The sequence below is a fragment of the Lepisosteus platostomus genome, chromosome 10, assembly GCF_059453375.1.
Source record: "Lepisosteus platostomus isolate fLepPlt1 chromosome 10, fLepPlt1.hap1, whole genome shotgun sequence".
In the NCBI taxonomy this organism is placed as follows: Eukaryota; Metazoa; Chordata; class Actinopteri; order Semionotiformes; family Lepisosteidae; genus Lepisosteus; species Lepisosteus platostomus.
The window spans coordinates 50,187,961-50,209,762 of NC_142620.1; the positions used below are offsets into that span (position 1 = coordinate 50,187,961).

The 21,802-nt window shown below is 47.3% G+C and overlaps 2 protein-coding genes across 7 annotated transcripts; one reads left to right on the forward strand and one right to left on the reverse strand.

The window, feature by feature from the left end:
• Positions 1-290: 290 nt before the first annotated feature.
• cetn2 (centrin, EF-hand protein, 2) lies at positions 291-3,558 on the forward strand. The gene is made up of 5 exons (XM_088596934.1): positions 291-447; positions 1,112-1,270; positions 1,803-1,931; positions 2,379-2,516; positions 2,832-3,558. The coding sequence occupies exons 1-5, from the start codon at positions 445-447 to the stop codon at positions 2,919-2,921; spliced, it is 519 nt and encodes a 172-aa protein (XP_088453060.1). The 5' UTR covers positions 291-444; the 3' UTR covers positions 2,922-3,558.
• Positions 3,559-4,656: 1,098 nt separating this feature from the next.
• gcna (germ cell nuclear acidic peptidase) lies at positions 4,657-17,408 on the reverse strand. Of its 6 annotated transcripts, none has more exons than XM_088596941.1 (18): positions 16,544-17,408; positions 15,829-16,003; positions 14,792-15,008; positions 13,943-14,009; positions 13,528-13,571; positions 13,056-13,122; positions 12,687-12,795; positions 12,164-12,386; positions 11,516-11,582; positions 11,101-11,150; positions 10,080-10,146; positions 9,519-9,598; positions 8,837-9,229; positions 8,481-8,598; positions 7,933-8,077; positions 7,396-7,522; positions 6,713-6,917; positions 4,657-6,493 (listed from the first exon to the last, which is right to left on the reverse strand). In XM_088596941.1, the coding sequence occupies exons 2-18, from the start codon at positions 15,916-15,918 to the stop codon at positions 6,265-6,267; spliced, it is 2,298 nt and encodes a 765-aa protein (XP_088453067.1). In that variant the 5' UTR covers positions 15,919-16,003; positions 16,544-17,408; the 3' UTR covers positions 4,657-6,264. The 6 variants fall into 6 exon arrangements, with proteins under 6 accessions (XP_088453067.1, XP_088453066.1, XP_088453064.1 ...); XM_088596940.1 differs by having other exon boundaries at positions 8,481-8,631; positions 11,101-11,144; positions 16,544-17,407; XM_088596938.1 differs by having other exon boundaries at positions 8,481-8,631; positions 15,829-15,982; positions 16,544-17,406.
• Between the last annotated feature and the right edge of the window lie 4,394 nt (positions 17,409-21,802).

A 21,802-nucleotide genomic window follows, 5' to 3' on the forward strand; every position in this document is an offset into this window, starting at 1 on the left:
TATAATTAGCTGTGCAGACTTTATTTTTACTTTTTTGTGCAGACTTTTTAGCTCTTGGATACGCGACCTGGTGACGTCTTGTTTTACGGCTAAATTCGCGCAGACATCGAAACAGGAATAGATTTACTGCGAAGTCGATGCAGTGTTGTCAAAGAAACCCCTGTATTTTTTTTCTGACAGAATGGCACAAAAGGCCGCAGCCATTGACAAGCCAATAGAATTACCCCCTTCATCAATGTATTGGACGTTGTGTCCAATCAGAGGCGGAAAGCGTAGGGAGGCGGGGCTTCAGCCGCCAATCAGAGAGCCCAGTCTGACGTTCACAGCCTGGCTGGCTCACCGCCTATAAACAGTAGTTAACCATGAGCAGGGAATTCATCGCGGCGCAGAAATATTGAAACTGGGCCTTGTTGATAGGTATCCCCTCCTCGCTGTGCAGCTCTCATGGTAAGCTTTGTAACTGCATTCATGAGACGTTTGTTTTTGGCGTTTCGCATATAGGAGCCCTTACACTGCTTGCTGCTTGAAGTTCAGTATAGGTTTTCCACGGGCCTGCAGCTTCTGTCCATCTTATTCATCTTTTTCCATGATGTGTTTGTATGTAATTTACTACCTTCACGACCGCAGTGTGGCCTACAGTCGAGCTAATTCTCAAAACCGCAGATACATAGCAACCTAGTTCTAACTGAAAGAAATTTAGTAGCGGTTACGTTTATACCTCACAGAGCCTATACTGTTCTTATTTTTTTAGCGCTAGACGAAACGTTACGAATTCACGACGAAGTGCGTAAACGTGGTTTGAGGATTTGCAACCTTTTTTTCATTTCTGTCCCTGGAAAACTGCACGATTCACCCCCCTCAGCTCCCTCTTCAGCAGGTGTGATCATTAAGAGAAGGACCGTACGCTTAAAGTGCGGTTAATCCGGGTAACAAAAGCCTGGGATTATGGGATTGTTTCAACACGGCATTCAAGACAATATGTCAACAGCAAGGTGCCAGGATGTACCTGACTGCTGACCCTGGTACCTCTTTACCAGCCTCAGGCCTCAGACTAGCCCTGTTTCCCTGCTGCTCACACCTGCTCCCCTTCGCCCTCCCCATCCCTCCTCAGGCCTCCAGCTACAAGAAGCCGTCCCTGGGGGCTGTGGCCCCCCGGAAGAAAACGGGCCCCAAGCCGGAGCTGACGGAGGAGCTGCGGCAGGAGATCCGCGAGGCGTTCGAGCTGTTCGACACCGACGGCTCCGGGCACATCGACGTCAAGGAGCTGAAGGTACCTGCCGAGGCCCAGCCAAATCCACCCTGTCCGCCGGGGCGGTCCGGGAGAGACCCAGGCTGGGTGTCCGCAAGGGGGGGTGGTCCCGGAGAGACCCAGGCTGGGTGTCCGCAAGGGGGGGTGGTCCCGGAGAGACCCAGGCTGGGTGTCCGCCCGGGGGGGTGGTCCGGGAGAGACCCAGACTGGGTGTCCGCCAGGGGGGGGTGGTCCGGGAGAGACCCAGGCTGGGTGTCAGCCGTGGGGGGGGCGGTCTGGGAGAGACCCAGGCTGGGTGTCCGCCGGGCCGGTCCGGTAGAGACTGGGTCAAGACTGGATACTTGTTGTTGGGTTGTTAATGTAACGGTTTTCATAAACCTCAGACAGACTGTTCTTAATGGAGTTTGTAACTCCATTTATTCCATTTATTGGAAAAAAGCAAACCAAATGTCCCTTTATCTCTTGTAAACCAGAGCCTTAAGGACCCATGCGAGTTTTGCAGCATAAAACCAGTATTTTTGCGCTCATGCGAACGTGCCTTTTTGTGGTTCAGGTGGCGATGAGGGCACTGGGATTTGAGCCAAAGAAGGAGGAGATAAAGAGGATGATCACCGAGATCGACAAGGAAGGAACGGGCAAGATCGACTTCAATGAGTTCTTGGCAGTCATGACGCAGAAGATGGTAATTTTCCCAAAACCCTCTGCATGCAAACCACAGGGACAGTTGTTCACAGGCTACATTTGGGTGAGCTAAACTAGCAATAGTATTGCCTTAGCATGTTTGAAACTGCCCTAAGCCACTATTTATTAACGGACACATTTAACATGTGAGCTTTCAGCCAAGCTTTAGAAACAGCGTGGCATGCCCCGAGTCAGCTGATTAAAGAGTTCTCTTATCCCTCTGGGTACACAGTGAGCTCTAAGGGTAACACCAAGATCCAGCATTTCAAAGCCAGGGGAATACCCCAAACTCTGGTGATGTAAATAAGATGGAGTAGGGCTCTTTGTACAACCCAGGATGTTCCAGCGAAGGTGCCCTTGCTGTCCGACTTCAGTTGTGGTGTGTAGGTCAGCATGAGGAGTTTTGGGGACTGCTGGTCTGAGGCGGCTGTCCTGTGCACTCTCCCAGGCAGAAAAGGATTCCAAGGAGGAGATCCTGAAGGCTTTCCGGCTGTTCGACGATGACGAGACGGGAAAGATCTCCTTCCGCAACCTGAAGAGAGTAGCGAAGGAGCTGGGAGAGAACCTGACTGATGAGGAGCTGCAGGTCAGAGACGCACTTTTCTTGGTTGTGTGCGCAGGCAGTCGGGGGATGAAGATAAGAGCGCTTTGTCTTTTTCTTGTTTCAAGTAAAATCTGTAAACCTTAAGATGAACTCCAATATGAAACAGCACATTAACATACCAGTACGTTTTTAGATTGGGGGGGACAACAGAACACCCAGAGGAAATCCACATGAACATGCAAACTCCACACAGACAGTACCCAAAGGTCCAGAGCTGAATGCGGGGGCCCAGCGCTGCGAGGCTGTGTAGTGTATGCATGCTGCCAGGGTCTCGCTGATGCCTGTCTCTCTTTGCAGGAGATGATTGACGAGGCGGACCGAGACGGAGATGGGGAGGTGAACGAGCAGGAGTTCCTGCGCATCATGAAGAAGACCAGCTTGTACTGAGAGTAGGGTGGCCTGGAGAGCATCACTAATAACCCCTTGACAGGGTTATTTCTCATTCTCCAGTAGGATGTATTGTTCTTCTGAGATAAGATGGCACAGCGTATGTGAGCCTGTTTAACAGCACATCTTAAAATTGTTTTGTTCTCATCACATTTTGGACCAGTTTGGTTAGCTGATTAAATCCCTCAGAATTTAATTATGAAACAAGGTTAATTGTTGATAAGGTGATGCTTTAATTGATGTGCTGATCACCTTACTTATATCAGTCTCTGGTCTTGAGGGTTAAAGACTCATGTTTTTTTGGACAAACCAAAATCAATTATTGATCATTTGTGCTTAAATCAGATTCTGTATTATTTGTAGGGACCACAAATCTAATCAGGTTTCTTCCAGCTAAATTATCAGAATACGGATTGGCAAAAAAGCAGAAACCTTTGCCTTTGGATCATTCAACACTTCTCTGCAGTTCCCAACTCCCCCAGCTGAGAGTGGTGTCTGATTTGTGATGTGCCATTGTGTTCTGTTTCTCTTGTTTGTGTACCTTGTTCCTTACTGTATATAGTGTTTCCTACAACTGTGTGTTCTGTCATGTATTTAAATATAAAACAAATAAACAAGTGTTTTAATTTCAAGCAAACAGCAAGATCAGCAATATGTGAAAGCAAAGGGCTCCAACAGTTCGCAGTGCTCCAGCAACTGAGACAGCCCAATACTCGTTTTGCCTTAAGCTAAACAAACGGAAAAGATGTAAATGAAAAGATCAATGGCTCTGTAAGACGAGCACAGTGTGAATAGAATGTCTACAGGTCCTTATTCTCCCCCACTGCACTGTGTGAAAAAAGTAAAAACCTGGCAATTGTGAAAGGCTGTATATAACAAACGGTTGATTCCAGAGCAGATCAAAACAAAAGCGGGAAGATTTAGCAGCCTCTTAGAACAACTCGTCCTTTTGATTGTATGCTTTCCCCAAAGGTGACTCTTAAAGCACCTTGTATCGTAAAAACCCTGTACGATACCAAGGACAGAGAAGGATATTTTAACATGAGACAGTGTGTGATACACCTTGACAGACAGGTAATCAACTCCAAGTGCAGAATACAGATCGGAAAGCCTGCCAAAGACTGGAATACAAGGACCACAAACGCAACAGGCAGGTGTACAGGGAGTGAACACATCACTGACAAAGTCATTCAAGCCCTTAAAGATGAGCAGCATTATTTTGAATTTTATTCTAAAACGCAGTGAGTGCAGCCAGTCTAAAACCAGCAATACATGCTTATTAACTGGTTAAAATCTGAGCAGCTGGGGTCCGAACATGTTGCAACCTCAGAACTTGTTTGGATATACCAGCAAATACATTATAAAAATTGAGCTTAGAAAAAACTAAAAGGTATAGGCTTTTCTGGATCAAAGTGGGGGAGAGGTGTGGCTACGATAGTGATAACTATCATAACTCCGTCATAACTGCAAACGTGAGTTAAAAGCTGAAATAAAACACATACTTGTGAAAGCGAGTTCACTGTCAAGTATAGGATATCCTCCCTACACAAACCCAACATCTACATCTTTTCTCAAATCATTAATGAGACATCATCAGTTAGCATCTCAAAGTAGCTCAAGATGAAAAAAGATTCAGATCTGGAAACAAGAGAAAATGGAGATTAAAGAAATAACATTCAAAGCTTTGAACGGCCTCTCCCCAGCCCAAACAAATAATCAGTAACACAGCTCTGAATTTCTAAATTTAAAAAATTGAGATCTTTATTGGAGTTCAACACTACTAAAATGTACAGAGACACATCTAAGAGTTATCCGTTCCCAATAGGAACAGGCCAACAATAAGAACACTCATAAGAACAGACATCACATAATTTGACAGAACCTACAGTTTACATTCATAACAATATTATTGATCTACATGAAATCAAAACCTCTTTCCCTTTGAGTGCTTCAGGACAATGGTTCCGTTTCGCTCCTGGATCAGTTGTTACAGACGGCAAGAATGCATCATGGTGGCTTTGCACTTTTTGAAAGCAATGTTTCGCTGGAAAACTCAAACTGTTTGCAACTACTGCTGTAGTTTAACTCCCAGTTTTGACCGTATGCTCATTGTAGCTGCTGAAGTATTATCTGGGATTTCTTGGCGGTCACTAGAGGCAGAATATCAAAAAAGTAACCTGCACTTAATTCTTGATGCAAGTCACAGACTTGTTAGCAATAATGACCCAAGTGCAAACTAACTCATAGGTTTCAGAATTCATGCAGGGGTGGACATATTGTTATATGGAGCAGAATTGCTGCATTGCTACAAGACAGGATACTAAACATTTTCAACTCACTCCATGCTGCACTCTGTATAGAGCTGAATTTGTAAACTGTGTTCTCCTTAGGAGCTACTGAAGTGCATTAGGACCAGCTGACTGGCAGAGGTATGGTGTGTGTGTATCCAGCTACCGTGAACACTGGGCTCTAGAGCAGGGGTACAGTAGATATCTACAAGACCTTGAGTGCTGGGTTTTCTGCAGGGTCTAGAACAAGGATGTCAGAAACTTCCTGGACAGCTATGTGTCTTCTGGTTTTTCGTCAAACCTGTGCAGTCAGTCAATTAAACACTTATTTTCTTAATTGGCCATAAAAAGGATTTTTCTTCAAGTCTTTTACAGGTGATTACTGAAAATAATGCACTCCAATGAATGTACAGTTACCTATAAGACTTATTTTCAGGGTGGAAGGTGTAACAGTTAAATGTCTGATAGACCAGACTAGGATGGAATAAAATCCAGAAGACACTGGCTCCTCCATGAACTGAGTTTGATGCCCCTTTCTAGACGTACATTTCAATTAGCACCACATTGAAACCTGTAAACCAGTTCATCTGACTTTTTAATTAGCTCAATCAAACCATTGCGCTCCGAGATGGAATGTAAACCAGAGGTAAATGGAGCACTGGAGGACTGAAATTGATTGCCCCTGCCCTGGAGCAAAGATGTGCTGCCCCCTGTACTGTGTGACGAGTCACTTTCAGCACAGAATGGGAACAGTTGGGTTAGTTAAGACCTGAATTCCCCAGTTTGCCAATTCTTCTTTGGACTAACAGAATTAAAAAGGCAGGACTGTTAACCCACTAGTGGCACCTCCTGTCCTGCAGTCCTGAGAACGTTAACTTCCGTCCAAGCAGCATAGTCTGTCTACTGCAGACTCCTGGAGTTAACTCTATATTTCACAGTTTAAAAACAAGGCTGGATTTCAAAAGCACTGACTAATGCCAACACTGTTTGCGTCCAGCTTGCGCGTCTTATGTGCGCGTGTTGCAGGGTTGGCGTTGTCTCACGTGCTCGGGGCCTCAGGGGTCAGCAAGCCGCGTCTTGGCAAAGTCGGCGCTGAGTTTTCGCATGACCTCCGCGTGACCCTGCCCCTGCAGCTCCTGCCGCACTGTCCCATAATGCTCCTTCACGAAGGTGGCGAAGGGGGTGGCGCCTCTGGACTTGGCGGGAGTCAGCAGCACCAGCTGACCGGTACAGAGCGCGCACACAAACTTCTGCGTGTCCAGCGACTTGGAGTGCCGGCCAACCCTTTGGAAAGGGGGGAGGGGGCAAAAAAAGATGGCAGATGGAGACAGAGGAAGAGAGAAGACAAGGAAAAAGAGAGAGAGAAAGGACAAGGAACAAGAGAGAAAGGTACGTTAGGAATCCTAACCTTGTCCATGTGAAATACTGCTCAAAGTTGAACACACAGTGAGCATAGAGATAAATGTTCTGCTAGTGGAGTCGTGGAAACGCAGACGGACTCACGTGTTCTTGCACCGGCTGCACTGGTACTGGTACTTGTAGTTGATGTCATAACTGTGGCAGCGGGTGACCATGGGCAGCTCAGGGTGTACCACAGTGGCCTTGCGGGCATACATCTTCCAGAACTGGCCGTGACCGTCGCGCACGCCGTTGATCATCCAGGTGGCCGCGTGGCACATCTCGTGGACCAGGGTGTCCCTCAGGCGCTCTGGGGGGGACAAGCAGGCAGTCAGAGGGGCTTCCCTTCCCTACTGCCCAGGGGCATCCATGAACCCTGGACATCTCGCACCTCTGTGCGCAAACCTGGCCTTAATTAGGTCAGTTTATTTGTCATTTGCACAGGTCCAATGACATGCTGATATGAGGACTTGAACCCGGACCCTCACTGACCGCAGACCAGCGCGCTACACGACGAGCCCCAGTGCTGTGCTCAGACCAGCCGCCCCCACCTCCAGCCCTCAGTCCTGACTGCACCCCACCCCCACACCTCCAGCCTTACAAACCGCAGGGGTCACCGGAGCGCTGGGAATTATCCCGAAGAGCTCTGGACTGGACTGACGGGAAGCCTGCTTTCCCTCGGCACGCTGCGGGCACCAGCATGCGGGGAGACCCGAATGTCACAGGGCTCGGAAAACCTGGAGCAGATAAGAGCATGTTGGCAGAAGCCCTCCGGCAGCCTGCAGTACCCGCAGAGTCGCAGACTTTCTCGGAGAGCTCGATGCGGGCGTAGCGCTGGCCCTGCTGCTGTCCCGTTACGCAGTACCCCGCCGTCTTCCGCATCTTCTTATTCCAGATGACCGACATGGCGGGGAGCTGGGGGAACAGAGAGGATTCACAGTCCCTAACTGCCAGGAGTCGTGCATGTATTGATTACCCCCATTTAAATTGACCAGGACCAACAAAACCTTTCACTATTTTTAAAGAAAGCATTTCCTTCCCCCACCATGGAGAACAGAACAATTTAAGAATTATTAAGCAGCTGTTCTGTGAAGTTCTAAGAACAGCAAAACTATAACTCCCTGGTCAGGAAAAAAAACCCCACTGCTACAAGACTCTGGTAATGAAAGGAAATGGGACCATTTTAATTTATTTTAGAAAGTTAAGTAAAGTAACATATTGCATTTTAAATGTTATTAAAATTTCTGTGTATTGAAGTAGTATTACAGGTAACTGCCCCCAGCACTGGCGAGAGTGTACAGTATGCTCCGTCTCTGCAGGGTCACCTTGCTGTCGAACACAGTGCTGTTGTAGAGCTGATACAGTTTTTGGCTCAGCTCCTGCCGGGTCTGCTTGAAGCCCCTGACATAGGAGGAACGGGGGTCGGACAGGGACTCCAGGAAACAGCCAGGGGTCTTGCACAGCACTATTCTGAAACACACAAATACAGCCCTGCCACCTGATTCCTGAAACACGCACGTAAACTACGCTTCCACTGAGCTCTGAGACAGCAGGACCTCACACCTGGAGAGAGTAAACAGGGCTGCTAAAGTAATATCCCCTTCCCCTCCCAAAAAATAACCCAATTTCCAAGAATCCCACAGGACTTTTGCACAAGTGATAAATGTCCATCTACTGCAGGATCATGTTTCAGATGCTGCACAAGGCCAAGCACACTCCGATTTATTAATTTTTCAATCTTGCCCCAGTTTTGTGCTAAGTGTCCTGCTGCATTAGTCACCTCTACGTTAAGGTTGCCCTACGGCACCACAATCTGTTTGGGGAGTTTTGTGGTTTAAATAAGAGACGCGATGCCTGCCCCTTCGTTCGGTACCTTTTGCTGTTAGCTGCCCGGGGCTCGGTCTGGCTCACTACAGGGCGCTTGACCGTCGGGTGCACTGGGGTCACCTCAAGCTGTGCCGCCCTCTCCGCTGGCCGACTCCCCTGGCCTCCTGCGGGTGGCAAGGAGAGACAGGGCTTGGGCTCTGAAGAAAGAAGGTGGGGGGAGGGGAGAGGTGATCAGGAGACATACAGGAAAACTCCTCGTCATCATGCTAAAGGATAAGCGTGGTTACAGAAAGGTAAGGACAGAGGAAGCAAGACAGACCCATTGGACACTTCTGGAGACCAGCACTGCTGCAAGCGCCACAGGCAGTGATGGAGACGTGGGGACGCGGTGCAGGAACCCACCCTTACTGGCTGCAGGCGGGGTGTGTGTGCTGCCGACTCCTACGCCGCGGTTCTTCCTGATCCTCGCCAGCAGAGATTCAAACTCCTCGTTGGAGCTGTCCGAGCTGTCGAGGCCGGGCGGCTGGGCCGTCTCGCTCTGCGCCCTCCTGGAGGGGGCGGGAGCGGAGGGCGTGGACTTGGGCTTCACCGCCTGCTGCTGCTGTTGCTGCTGCTCCTCCTCCTCTAGCCCCGCGGAGTTGAGGCGCTGAGGCACCCCGCCTTTCCGAGAGCCCCAGGTGATCCGGCCTGCCCCGCCCTCGTCATCGCTGTCGCTGTCGCTGAGGAAGATGGGACGCTCCCTCCGGGAAGGGGGGCGTCTCGCGGCGGGCTGGCTGGCCGGGGTACGCCGGTGCCCTGCATCAGACGAACAATTATCGACTAAATCAGAGACAGGGCCAGTCGTCCCGAACTAGTGGCACTTTCTAAAACTTGCTGCAGTAACAGCACAGAAAAAAATAACTTATTGCAGAAACAAAAATCGGCCAACCCACAACCCACTTCCCTTTCCATAGAAACAAAAGCACCAAATTTGAAGAAATATGTCAGAATGAACCCTGTGAAGCCCAATGCAGTGATGCTAACTAGCCATCCTCCCTTCTGAGCCTCCCCAGAGGGCTTGTGGAAAGAGTTCTGCGTGGCTCACCTCTGATGTGGGGCAGCTTCTTCTTCTCCGTGACGAAGTCATCCCCCGAGGAGCCGTCGCTGACGATGAAGTGTTGCAGACTGCCCGCAGTTGGTTTTTTTAAATGAAACGCAAAAATCAAAAAGGGAAACACCACACAATGACTTGACAAGCACAGACAAAAAGCCATCCAGACTCTTGGAAACTAAGTGTAAGAAAGGCACGTGAGCTTTGAACTCCCCATAGTTCATGCTGGAGGTCTCTGGAGCTCACTGGATTCCAGGTCCTATGGGCTGCCTTCTACAACACTAAACGCCATGTCAAATTCGCCCATGCTTTTCTTCTTAATATGGACATGCTGAAGTTCTATAGCATCATGACCATTTTTTCAGGAGGTTAATTCAGGACTTCCTGCACCAGGTTCAATGTTTTTTTTCTTCTGTAGAACTGGGAATTTTGTTGTTCTTAACAGAAAAAGCCCAGCTCGGCATGGCAGGAAGTGCTTCTTGAACTGGGCCCGGACACAGGAGAACAACACCTTACCACAGCGTAGCCACTGACCCGGAAGAGCAGCTGCCTCACCTATTGTCACTGCTGCCCCCCAGTAAAACCGAGGACTTTGGCTTGGGTGTCTGCAGACGGCTCAGGACTGCAGGAAAACAGACAGACCAAGACTGAAGATGCAGGCTGACTGGTGTTTCTCTTCACACTGGCAGACAACAATCTACTTAGCTCAGGGAGTAAGAGTCCACCCGAATGATAATCAGACTACATTGTATTGTAGTTGGATCTCTTTCAGGTCTTCCTGCCAACAGGTGCTTTTACGAATTGCATTCAAGTAGTAGAAAAGCAAAAAACAGCAGATATAACTAATTAAATAAGGCATGTATAACTGTGTCAGTGCATGTGCCCTCTTATACAAGTCATGGCACTTCCTCTGAAATCTAGAGGATGTAAAACACTGACACCACAGAGGACCAGTCTTTTTGCATGGCGGAGTTATCCTCTGTCCAGGGAATGTTGCTTTGCAAGCTTGTAGCCCTTGAGCAACAGGGATCAAATCCCAGCGGGAGGAGAGAGAACAGTACTCTTGACACATGGATTACCCAACATCTGGCTTGCATACTGTACAGAAGGCTGTAAGCACACGAAAGCTCAAGTGGACAAAACGGGAGTTATCGCTCTGCTTTTTGGGTGAAAAAATGTTTGCGTTCTGCATTTTCTCACGCCAGCTGGATTTTCCAATCGTTTATGTTTCGGCTTATAGCAATGGCTCCCGAACTGCACGGGGAGAACAGGAGCTAGCAGAGCTCTTCATCTTTTGTAACACTCTGCATGTTTAAGAATGCCAACAGGAGAAAAGTCAGGTGTCCTACTGGCGTCCAGGAAACCCGAGGAAGCACCATTTTGCCGAGAGCCAGGAAGACTCCAGGCAAATCCTGAGCACCACTAACTGGAGAATCCCAGTTTCGGCCAGAGAACATCTGGGCATTAGACCTCAATGTACACTTGACAGATCTACTTGGGAGCTCGGTGCCCTTGAATTCTAATGTGCAATTTTCCACCTTGGAAAGACCCCAGACAGCACCACCATCATACTTACAGTCATCAAAGCTGCCATCGCTGTCAGAGCTCAGCACCTGCTCACTGGGGGTACAAGGAGATGGAGAGAGAACAGTGAGAGAGCAGGTTCATTTCTCCATCACAGCACTAACAGATTCCCACTCATGGGCTCTCCTGTAGTCTGAGCCAGACCTCAACACGAGGTGTTCAGTTTACTGTGGAAGATGGGGCACCAGCTAGACAGAATCTCTGCACCCCCCATGCCACAGCATTCTTTCTCCTTCATCAGTGTACTTCATATTAACTTATTTGAGCAGTAACTGCACAGAACAGAAGTGTGACTGGATATAGCAGTAATATGAAGTTCTGGACTAACATCCAGGGCTGAACAGTCATGCGATGGGTGAAGAGCAAGAGAGCAGAGAGATCAGGTCCCTTCCCTGGACAGCACCCACCTGTGCCCAGTCAGCGGGCGACCCTGGCGTTGGGCTGCAGGCTTGAGTGGAACCTTCTCTGTCAGGACTGCGGGGAGGACAGCAGTGTGAGAACAGACCTGATACACACACACTCCAAGCAGCCACAGACTTCACTTTTAAAAAAAAAAAATCTATGACTTTGTCAGAGCCTTGATCTGCCTTGATCAATAAAATAATTATGCTATTCAGACAAAATATTCAGAATTTTAAAGTAATTAATAGCAGACAAAAATGTGCACAGGAGTTTGAATTTGTGCCACAGAATTCCTTCAGATTGTTTCGAACAAAGCTGAAATCCTGATCACTTCACGAATGGGAATCTAGTGACTGGGAAGTATTTTTTTAGCCTCATGTTATACACCTACAGGGAGAAGGACTCCCTAAGACAACCTCTATGGTCTCAGAAGGCATTGATTAAAACAGCCAGTGCATTTAGGGATGAAAACAAGACGTGCTTCTTTACAATTATCAGTGTCCTGTTTGTGTCATGAGAGCTGACTCTGGAATCTTTCAACAAACAGCAGGATGAGATCTTGGATCAATGAGTTCCAAAGAAACACACCGTGAGGATGGGCTGAATGGCCTCCCTTCACTGCCCCTGTCTCCTCCCCAGCCTCTCACACTCACCGAACACCTCATCGCTGGAGTCCCGCCGGGCCCGATTCTGCCCCCTTCGCTGCTCGTTCTCCGTCTCCTTCTCCGAGGTGCTGCCCCCCTCACTCTCACTGTCAGACAGCTGCCGCCTAGTGGTGGGGGGCTGCACTGCAGGAGGACTGGCATCACCCCTCTGTTTCCCGGAGCCTGCCCGTCCCGGCACCACCTGCTCACTCTTCCCCACACTCCTCAGCAGCTGCACGAGGGAGGAAAGGTTAGACAGAGGAGGGGCAGTCAGGCCTGGACTGGCATCAACTCTACTGCTGGCAGATCTCAGTGAATCAGCACACAGAACTCACCCATTGTGATGGGGGAGGGCTCTGCATATATTTGAGTAGATCTGATGCCCTAAAGTCACTCTAGGTACTGAATTAAATTATTTTATATACAGAATATTTTTTGCAAAATGCATGATATTTAGCACTCTGTGGCTGTGCAACAAACATCATTACACAGACAAGCGCCCAGGATTACCCTCACACCCCTGGTATCTTACCTCCTGCTCCGCAGACTCCAGTCCTCCAGGATTGGACCAGCCCAGCTTCCCTGCCACCCTCTGAAACAGATCCCGGGTGCTGCCGTCCAGGGCTGCTGCCCGGGGTGCCCTGAGAGAGCAGAGAGACTGACCACTCACTGGCCGACTGGACAAACGGCAGCTGTTCTTAAAAAGACACAGGCACAACCACCACCCCGCCCCCCCACCGGCATTCAAACGTTTCTTTACGATGTCATGAAGTCAGGAGCTTGACTTTACTTTGCTGGAAGTGCAGTAAACGCAGAATGGAGGAAACTGCGCAAGGATGAGGTCGAGCCAGAAGGACCACACATACTACCACAGCGCAGGCCAGTGGCCCAGTTGCCTCACCTGTCGTCACTGCCATCGCCCAGGGACACCAATGGCTTCAGCTTGGGTGTGTGCAGACGGCTCAGATCTGCAGGATATAAACACAGGTACTCGCGGACAGAAAAAGACTGAATTCCAAGACGGGATTTCCACGGCCAAGAGTTAATAGAACTCTCTCCAACCAGCAAATTCTCTGTGCACATTCACAGATGAGAATAATATTTACACAGAAATTTGCTTCATTTTAGTTTCTTCTTCATGTAGCATCGCCTCTGGGTGATGGAAAAACAGACAAAACAATAGGAAACTTTACTTAAGATAAGGAGGAATGTGTTACCTAGCACCTGCTATTGGCTCATATCGAGAAGTCTGGAGCTTACAGAAGGTCAAGTAGTTCACTCTGCCGTTGAGGTGTCTGTATCACTTTCTAATGAACTTGGAGATCAATTACCACTCCTCATAAAGCCCCAGACAGCACCACCATCATACTCACAGTCATCAAAGCTGCCATCGCTGTCAGAGCTCAGCGCCTGCTCACTGGGGGTACAAGGAGATGGAGAGAGAACAGTGAGAGAGCAGGTTCATTTCTCCATCGCAGCCCTAACAGATTCCCACTCATGGGCTCTCCTGTAGTCTGAGCCAGGCCTCAACACGAGGTGTTCAGTTTACTGTGGAAGATGGGGCACCAGCTAGACAGAATCTCTGCACCCCCCATGCCACAGCATTCTTTCTCCTTCATCAGTGTACTTCATATTAACTTATTTGAGCAGTAACTGCACAGAACAGAAGTGTGACTGGATATAGCAGTAATATGAAGTTCTGGACTAACATCCAGGGCTGAACAGTCATGCGATGGGCGAAGAGCAAGAGAGCAGAGAGATCAGGTCCCTTCCCTGGACAGCACCCACCTGTGCCCAGTCAGCGGGCGACCCTGGCGTTGGGCTGCAGGCTTGAGTGGAACCTTCTCTGTCAGGACTGCGGGGAGGACAGCAGTGTGAGAACAGACCTGATACACACACACTCCAAGCAGCCACAGACTTCACTCCCTGTGCATCTCAGAATGGATCATCACTATTGCAACATTTGCATGCAAGAAGAGAATCACCATAGAATAAGAACCCTTCCATTTTCCCCCCCCCAACAAAGAACACTGGAAGTGCTGATCATCACTTAACAACAGAGAAACCAATACCCTAAAAAACATTAATAATTTTGGGCCACAAAGAAAATTTTTGCCAACAAAAGAGCATCAGACAAAGTGAGCCAGTATGCTCACCACACATCAGCTATAGGTGGGGAGGGAACAGAGTGATGAAGGCAGTTCATAGGTGGGGAAGCAATATTTTGACCATAGAAGGGAATTTAATAACAAAGGTTACAGGTGAGAGGAGGCACATTCATTTGTCCGAAGCTAATTGATTGGTTAATCTCACCCAGCTGTTCCTTGAAAACATTCATTGTATTGGCTTTGACAACATTACCGGTTAGATTGCTTAAAAAAAAAACTCAAGTGCCTTGATGAACTCATCCCAAAGGTCTTTTTAGGTCTTAAACAAGATCATGAATGGAAGCAAAGAGTGCCTGCATTAAGAACTGAATATAACATGTACTTGTTATCACAGCATCAATAATGTTGCTAGAGCTGACTAGAGTTTATGAGATCTTGGATCAATGAGTTCCAAAGAAACACACCGTGAGGAGGGGCTGAATGGCCTCCCTTCACTGCCCCTGTCTGCTCCCCAGCCTCTCACACTCACCGAACACCTCATCGCTGGAGTCCCGCCTGGCCCGATTCTGCCCCCTTCGCTGCTCGTTCTCCTTCTCTGAGGTGCTGCCTCCCTCACTCTCACTGTCAGACAGCTGCCGCCTAGTGGTGGGGGGCCGCACTGCAGGAGGACTGGCATCACCCCTCTGTTTCCCGGACCCTGCCCGTCCCGGCACCACCTGCTCACTCTTCCCCACACTCCTCAGCAGCTGCACGAGGGAGGAAAGGTTAGACAGAGGAGGGGCAGTCAGGCCTGGACTGGCATCAACTCTACTGCTAATATCCATAATAATGACTTCTGGACACTCCACTCAAAGCGCTTTACAGGTAATGGGGATTCTCCTCCACCACCACCAGCAATGTGCAGTCCCACTGGATGATGCAACAGCAGCCATAGTGCACCAGTACGCTCAACTCTCAGTGGGGAGGAGAGCAGAGTGAAGAAGACAGCTCAGAGATGGGGATTATTAGGCGGCCATGGATGAGAAAGGCCAGGGAGGGGAATCTGGCCAGGACACCAGGGTAACACCCCTCTTTTCGAGACCTGGGATTTTTAATGACCACAGAGAGTCAGGACTTCAGTTTTATGTCTCACCTGAAGGACATCTTTTTATAATACAATCTAATGTCCCCATCACTATACTAGACATTAGACTACCCACACAGACTGCAGGGTGAGCACCCTCTGCTGGCCCCACTAACACCTCTTCCAGCAGCAACCTTAGTTTTTCCCCAGGAGGTCTCCTATCCAGGTACTGACCAGGCTCACACCTTCTGAGCTTCAGTGGGCTGCAAGTGATGGCAGAATGACATGCTGGCAGATGCCTTTGAATCAGCACCCAGGACTCACCACCCATGATACAGTAGTGCTCCGGATATATCTTACTAGACCTGACAGTTCTAAGTCATCCAACTTACTGAACATCTTTTTTTGATCAAATACAGGACACTTGGAATTGTGTGGTGAAACACTACTACCTAATCACAGAGGTGAAGGCCCGCTCCTACCCCACGCCCCACACCTCCTACCTCCCTCGCTGTGGCGTCCAGTCCTCCAGGCTTGGTCCAGCCCAGTTTCCCAGCCACCCTCTGGAACAGCCTCTGCGTGTCGTCGTCCATCACCACTTCCTGAGCCGTCCCAAGAAAGCAGGGAGTCCCGCGGCTCGCGAAGTGCACAAAGCAGCTGGTGGCAAAACGCTGTGGGCTTGATTAATTCGGAGACGGGGTGACAAAAACACGCGTGAAAAAGAGCCGCGGTCCTTGAGTCACAGCTGTTACTCTCTCCTTGGTTCATGCACCTTGAACACAAATATTTTTTTTATAAAGAACTAACCTGGGGCATACGTTTTTTATATTGTTACAGGGTAACGAGGTCGCACCTACTAGAGTGCAGACGTTTTCTTTACTAACAGATGAGACACTTTCTAAAATAGTCCGTTTTCTACAGCACGCATATTTAAAAGATGAACGCGTCTTTTAAGATCACCCGCGAGGAAGACTCCACGGCCGAAACGTTGAGTTTTCTCTCTTTTCAGCAGGGAATAAACCTTTACCTGTTCCTTTGCAGCCTACACATACAGTCCTCGCACAAACGTCAAAATAACAACTGAAATTCTAGAAATTAGATTAGAAGACAGGCACTTTTAAACACTCATTTTAAATTCTAATTACTTCCGATCAACGTCATGTCACTGCAATTGATCGTCTGTCCACAAAACAGTAACATTCAATATTTATCCATTACCTTGAAACTGCCCTTCAGTGAATTCGTCAGAGCACAAAAAGCTTCATTTCCATTTGAAGTAATGCAAATCTTGCATTACTGTCTTGAGAGCCCCTTATTGACAACTTGAGGCGCTCAGAAGAGCATTTAAAAACTGGCGCAACCTCGAGAGCTGGTTACGTCACTTCCTTTTGACCGCTCTTCCGAACAGACAGTGGACTACCGACAGTGGTACTACCGCCCCCGGCTGGCCTGGAGGGCGCATTGTTCTCGCATGGTGAGTCGGGTATATGCAGCACGGCTGAAATAAACTGCGATAATAATTCATTACCTCCTGGATATTTCGAAATGAGAACACGTTGCAGCCGCACGGGCAGGGGCGTATCCACGGGTGACCCTGATTGATCCTAGGCCTACCCAATCAGTCCAAAGTAATTTAAGATTTTTTTCCCTTTGTTTGCGTTACATGATTTGCTTTTTAATGTTACGTTTTTTTTTTCATCGTATGTGATTTGCTATTGGGTCGCTGTATCTTTTGTGACCAATAAGAACATGATGTAAATATAGTGGGGCGGTGCATGCGTAGCCGTCGCCTAATTGGCTACGTTGTTGTCAGACTCTTAGAGCTATCTAGCGCTGGGTTTTTGGTTTATTAACCAACATGGCAAAACAAATGCATACATCTACGTTTTTCAACAAGCCGCCTGTAGATGACCAGACCAGTCCCGAAACAAATAAGACACATGAGATGCTACAGGCACCCTGGGTTTTAAGGAGTACAGCCTGGCTTCCCGAAAAGGTTCTAAAATTTCTCCTGTTAACAAATTACAAGTTTTGGAATGCATGAATAACACTAAGATAATATTGACGGATAGATGCGAGTGTGCATTCTACGGATCACCTCTAAATGCCCCGCAGTTGTAAGTGGACGACGTTTTCAGAGCTAAAATATATATTTGACGCGTTTATTAGCAGACCATTCTTGCAATTAAAGGTACTGTACAATTTATTGGTTAGCACTGTAATGCGACTATAACAATTCAGTGTTAAGTCTTGTGGGAAGTCACGAATTTCCAAATTAGGTGTCTTTTGGCATCGAAAATAGAATACTAATTTCGTGGGTTTCATACAAGTTTAAAAGCATCATGAAGGATCAAACAAGATCTTTAAAACTTAATATTTTAATACCTTCGCCGTTTTTAATCTCATGGCGCCTCACTCGATATTACCCTTGGGGCGATGCATTTACTCCAACCTCTGAATCCCATAAGTGCACGTTCTTCTGGTATGTTATGCTCAAGTCCGCTGAATATATAAAGACAAGTTAAAAGCTCCGTGAAGTTGCCCCTCCCCTACAGACAGCACAAACGATGAAACCCACCTCATTAGTGCTACGTTTGTACCGGTTTGTGCAGTTGAAAGTAGCGTTTGTGCTGCTTTTGTTCCCGAGATATCACGTGACCGTGCACGGTGACTTTGACCTCCAGTGACCCCGTCTGCCGACTTCAAGCGCTCTGTTACAGTTTAGCTCGTACCCGTAACATTTTAAAGACAATCAATATCCATAAACATATGAGCCCCCAAAGATGTGAATAATACTAAGACATGACGCACGCCAACAAGTTAACCATCTATGACTTAAACCTGTGGTTTTAATTTATGTAAAATCACCGTGATTGTAAGATCTATGGCTTTTATTTTCTCAGGCACGTTTTCCTTTTTTTTCCCTGCCGTGACACGCTGTTGCCAAACGCGTAACTGCCGGATACCATAGCGACAAGACCTCCGCAGCATGTTATGATAGGGACCCCATGTATATCGCATGTACATCGCGGCAGTGTATATCACGACTATACGGGCTTCATGTCGCGACATGGGCGTGACAGATTTGGCCACATCGCGATATAGGGTCTTTCATGTCGCGACATGTGGGCGTGGCATTTTGGCAGAGTATGTCATATCGCGATATACGGCTTTTATGTCGCGACATGGGCGTGACAGATTTGGTCATATTGCGATATAGGGTCTTTCATGTCGCGATATGGGGGCGGGGCATTTTTGCCGGGGTATGTCATATCGCGATATGCGAACTTCATGTCGCGATATGGGCGCGGGGGCGGTTGTCATATCGCGATATATGGACTCTGTGTCGCAACATGGGGGGTGGGCGTTTTGTCGGGGGTACGCCATATCGCGATATATGGACTTAATGTCGCCACAGTAGCGCCATGTCAGTGATGCGCCAGTCGCAAAGGGAATCGCGATGTGATCGTGATGTGCGCACTCCTATCGTGACATGCTATTCTTTGTCTGCTGTTGTGTTTTGACCTCAGTGCGACTTCCCTTAGATTGATTAGTAATAAGAAATTACTGTATATCCAGCGTGCTCATACAGCACACACGGTTACCCGGGACTACAGTATTTGGACCGAGAAGAACATCCATCACCTGTGTATCTACATGTTCTCGGAACTTCCGCTGTGGCGCTTTGCCCAATCAGAGTGTCGATTCTCACTCTTCACCCAATCGCGGCCCGACCTGTTCGGGGCTTTAGCCAATCACGGGTCTGAGAGCTGTTCAAGCCAGCAGCGCCAGGTGGATCGGCTTGTTTACTGTCAATGAGAATCTATTTTTAAAATGCTTTATTTATTTGCAAAATAACTACATCAGCTTATTGTTTAAAGATTCGCAATGTCCCGTACTCTTCTAAATAAATACATTTTTTATTTGCAATATAACTGTCTCCGCAGCTTTCCGTAACGAATACATGGTATTTGAACACTTTTAATCGTATATTTAAGGTAGGGGAAACACCTTCTGTTTTGTACTTCAAAAATAAATAGAAATGTAAAGTCTGTGATCATTATATTATTATGCCCGTGCTTTCAATTTTGTTTTTTATTGATAAATTATATCGATCTTGAAACTAATACCTACAAATGTGAATATGGGCTCTTGTGTTGTACGAACGGAAATTTTGAAACTGGTGTCTCTTCACCAGTGAAAGGAGTACACAAGCGATACATTTTCGAGAACATGGTTAACACTTAAAAGAAAACACCGAACCCAATGAACTAACATAGTAACTCCTCCCTAAATGTAAGACTCTTTATTCGTGTAAAGGCTGCAAAGTCTGGGGTCAACTGATCAAGATCACAACTGAAGGATCTGGTGGTCGTGATTTTGCTGTTTTGTACGTCACAGAGTGGCGTCAAATTGTCCCCGTTGTTTTCAACACAATGAGGAGTTCAAGTACCGAGTTTGTTGGTACCTGTAAACTATATAAGTGTAAGCAATTATTATTATTATTATTATTATTATTATTATTATTATTATTATTATAACTTCCTTGTTGATAGTCACGTGATTACCCGAAAAACCAAGCCGCTATATCTCGGAAATGAAAACAACACAAACCGGCACAAACGCAGCATTAACGATTGCGGTGAGTTTCGTGGTTTGTGCTGTTCGACGGCCGGGTGGGCATCTTCATGGAGCAGGACAAGCAAATATGTCTGGGTCATTACATTGCAGACTGCAGAAGACTCGACTTCACCTGAGGATCTAACACAGGCGCCCACACCTGTATCTTCAGAGGGCAGGTGTGCCCTCACGCTGTGTTCTACACCAAGGACTGGCCGGAAACACAAAGATAAAAGGACTGTTTGCGCATAAGACCCCTGTAAATACAAACACATTGATAATGACAGTTTATTAAAGAATTCAGATACATGTTCACTTCTGTTATGTGAAAATAAAAAACATGTTTCCAATATTGCTGCGGTCCGCAGGTGTGAGACGGTGGACTTTCCAGTGTTGCTTCTCGGATGTGTTATTTACTACCCGCGACAACCTTGTATGTGGTGCCCCTTAAAAAAAAACCTCACCCTGGTTCTTTTTCACATTAGCGAATGTGCTTGGCATATAAAGTGCAACAGTGGTCTTGTTGTTCTAAAGTTGCAGAGTCAAGTCTTTTTGAACACGTGGGTCGACTGACGGGTCGAATCTTTACACGTCCTTCGGTGCGCGTGTTTATTTAAGAAGGAGGCAGTGAGAAGCCTAGGTAAGTGCTGCTTAACCTGTCCTACTGGGAGAGGGAGGAGGGAACTCAGTTGATCTGGCAGCCCAGTATGTGATCTCCTGTCACAGCCTGAGGAACAGTGAGTCTGTCTCCCAATAATGCTCCAGCCGCCTACAGTATATGTCAATATTTTATAATATGTCTTTGTTGTAAATGTCTGTAGATTTTATTTTACTTCTATTTTTTGTTTTGTTTAATGTAAATATCATTACTTTCATTTGCTTTGGCAACACTGATTGTACCCATCGGTCATGCTAATAAAGCACCTTGAATTGAATTGAATTGAGAGAGAGAGGGAGAATATATAAGGTTCCGCTAATTCTGCTGTTTGATTATACCGCTCGAGGATTGCATAGTAAATTGGAGTGACCCTATGCTGGCAGGACGGTCAGTTAGAGCCCGGGCCACCCACGTTTGCACAGGCCCACCCAAAAACCAATTCCTGCCTAGGCCCCTGCGCACGGGGTACGGTAACATGGATAATTGCACCAGACTCATTAAAAGTTCAGTTCGATCAGGGAATTACGTTTCTGCTACTAGGTCATATCCATTAACTGTCCTTCTTGACGAATACATTTTACATCGTATCTAAACACTTATATAGGCCGCTCTAGATTTCTAAATCTTGGAACAATCTAATTTTGACTAATGAAGCTGGGCTCAGCTCACTTCATATGAAACACGTTGTGAGCAACTGTAATTTTACATTCATCACATCTAACCATTCTGGGGGATCCAGTTAAGTTCCAAGTCTTTTAAATTTGATGGTTTTAGGATAGTGTTACAGTCTGTCAAATTGCTGGTGTCTAGGAGGGGGTTTGGTCAACTCCGGCCTTAAGCAGTGAGCTGAATTAGTTCCTTTCCCTCAAGAATTTTCTCTACAACACCCACAATTGGACAGAAATACATCCTTAAAACTGATACTATTATTTACAATATAGAAGTTCATACTATTCTGTACTCTACTATAATATTGGGGGCAAGGTAACATTTTTGAGGTCCTCTGGTTGTGAGCCGCACAGGTATAGCCCGATTCAGAAGAGCTCAAGTGAAAGGTGTTGGTCTTCATGAGTAGCTGTGACAGTGCAAGATGTGTTCAGCGCTGGCAACACGAACAGTGGAGAGCACTTCACATCAGAGCCAGTCTTCACAGGCATCAGGATCAAAGACAGAATCTGTGGACCACTCCACAATCACAC

Bases quoted from the DNA above. Each gene is read 5' to 3' on its own strand.
- gcna (XM_088596938.1), bottom strand. From the start codon at position 15,918: ATGGACGACGACACGCAGAGGCTGTTCCAGAGGGTGGCTGGGAAACTG. The intron at 12,387-12,686 runs GTAAGATACCAG...TCCCTCGTGCAG, and splicing joins TGGAGTCTGCGGAGCAGGAG to CTGCTGAGGAGTGTGGGGAA. The intron at 7,523-7,932 runs GTGACCCTGCAG...CTGTTCCCCCAG, and splicing joins GCACTGTGTTCGACAGCAAG to CTCCCCGCCATGTCGGTCAT.
- cetn2 (XM_088596934.1), top strand. The intron at 1,932-2,378 runs GTAATTTTCCCA...GCACTCTCCCAG, and splicing joins CAGTCATGACGCAGAAGATG to GCAGAAAAGGATTCCAAGGA. The intron at 2,517-2,831 runs GTCAGAGACGCA...CTCTCTTTGCAG, and splicing joins TGACTGATGAGGAGCTGCAG to GAGATGATTGACGAGGCGGA.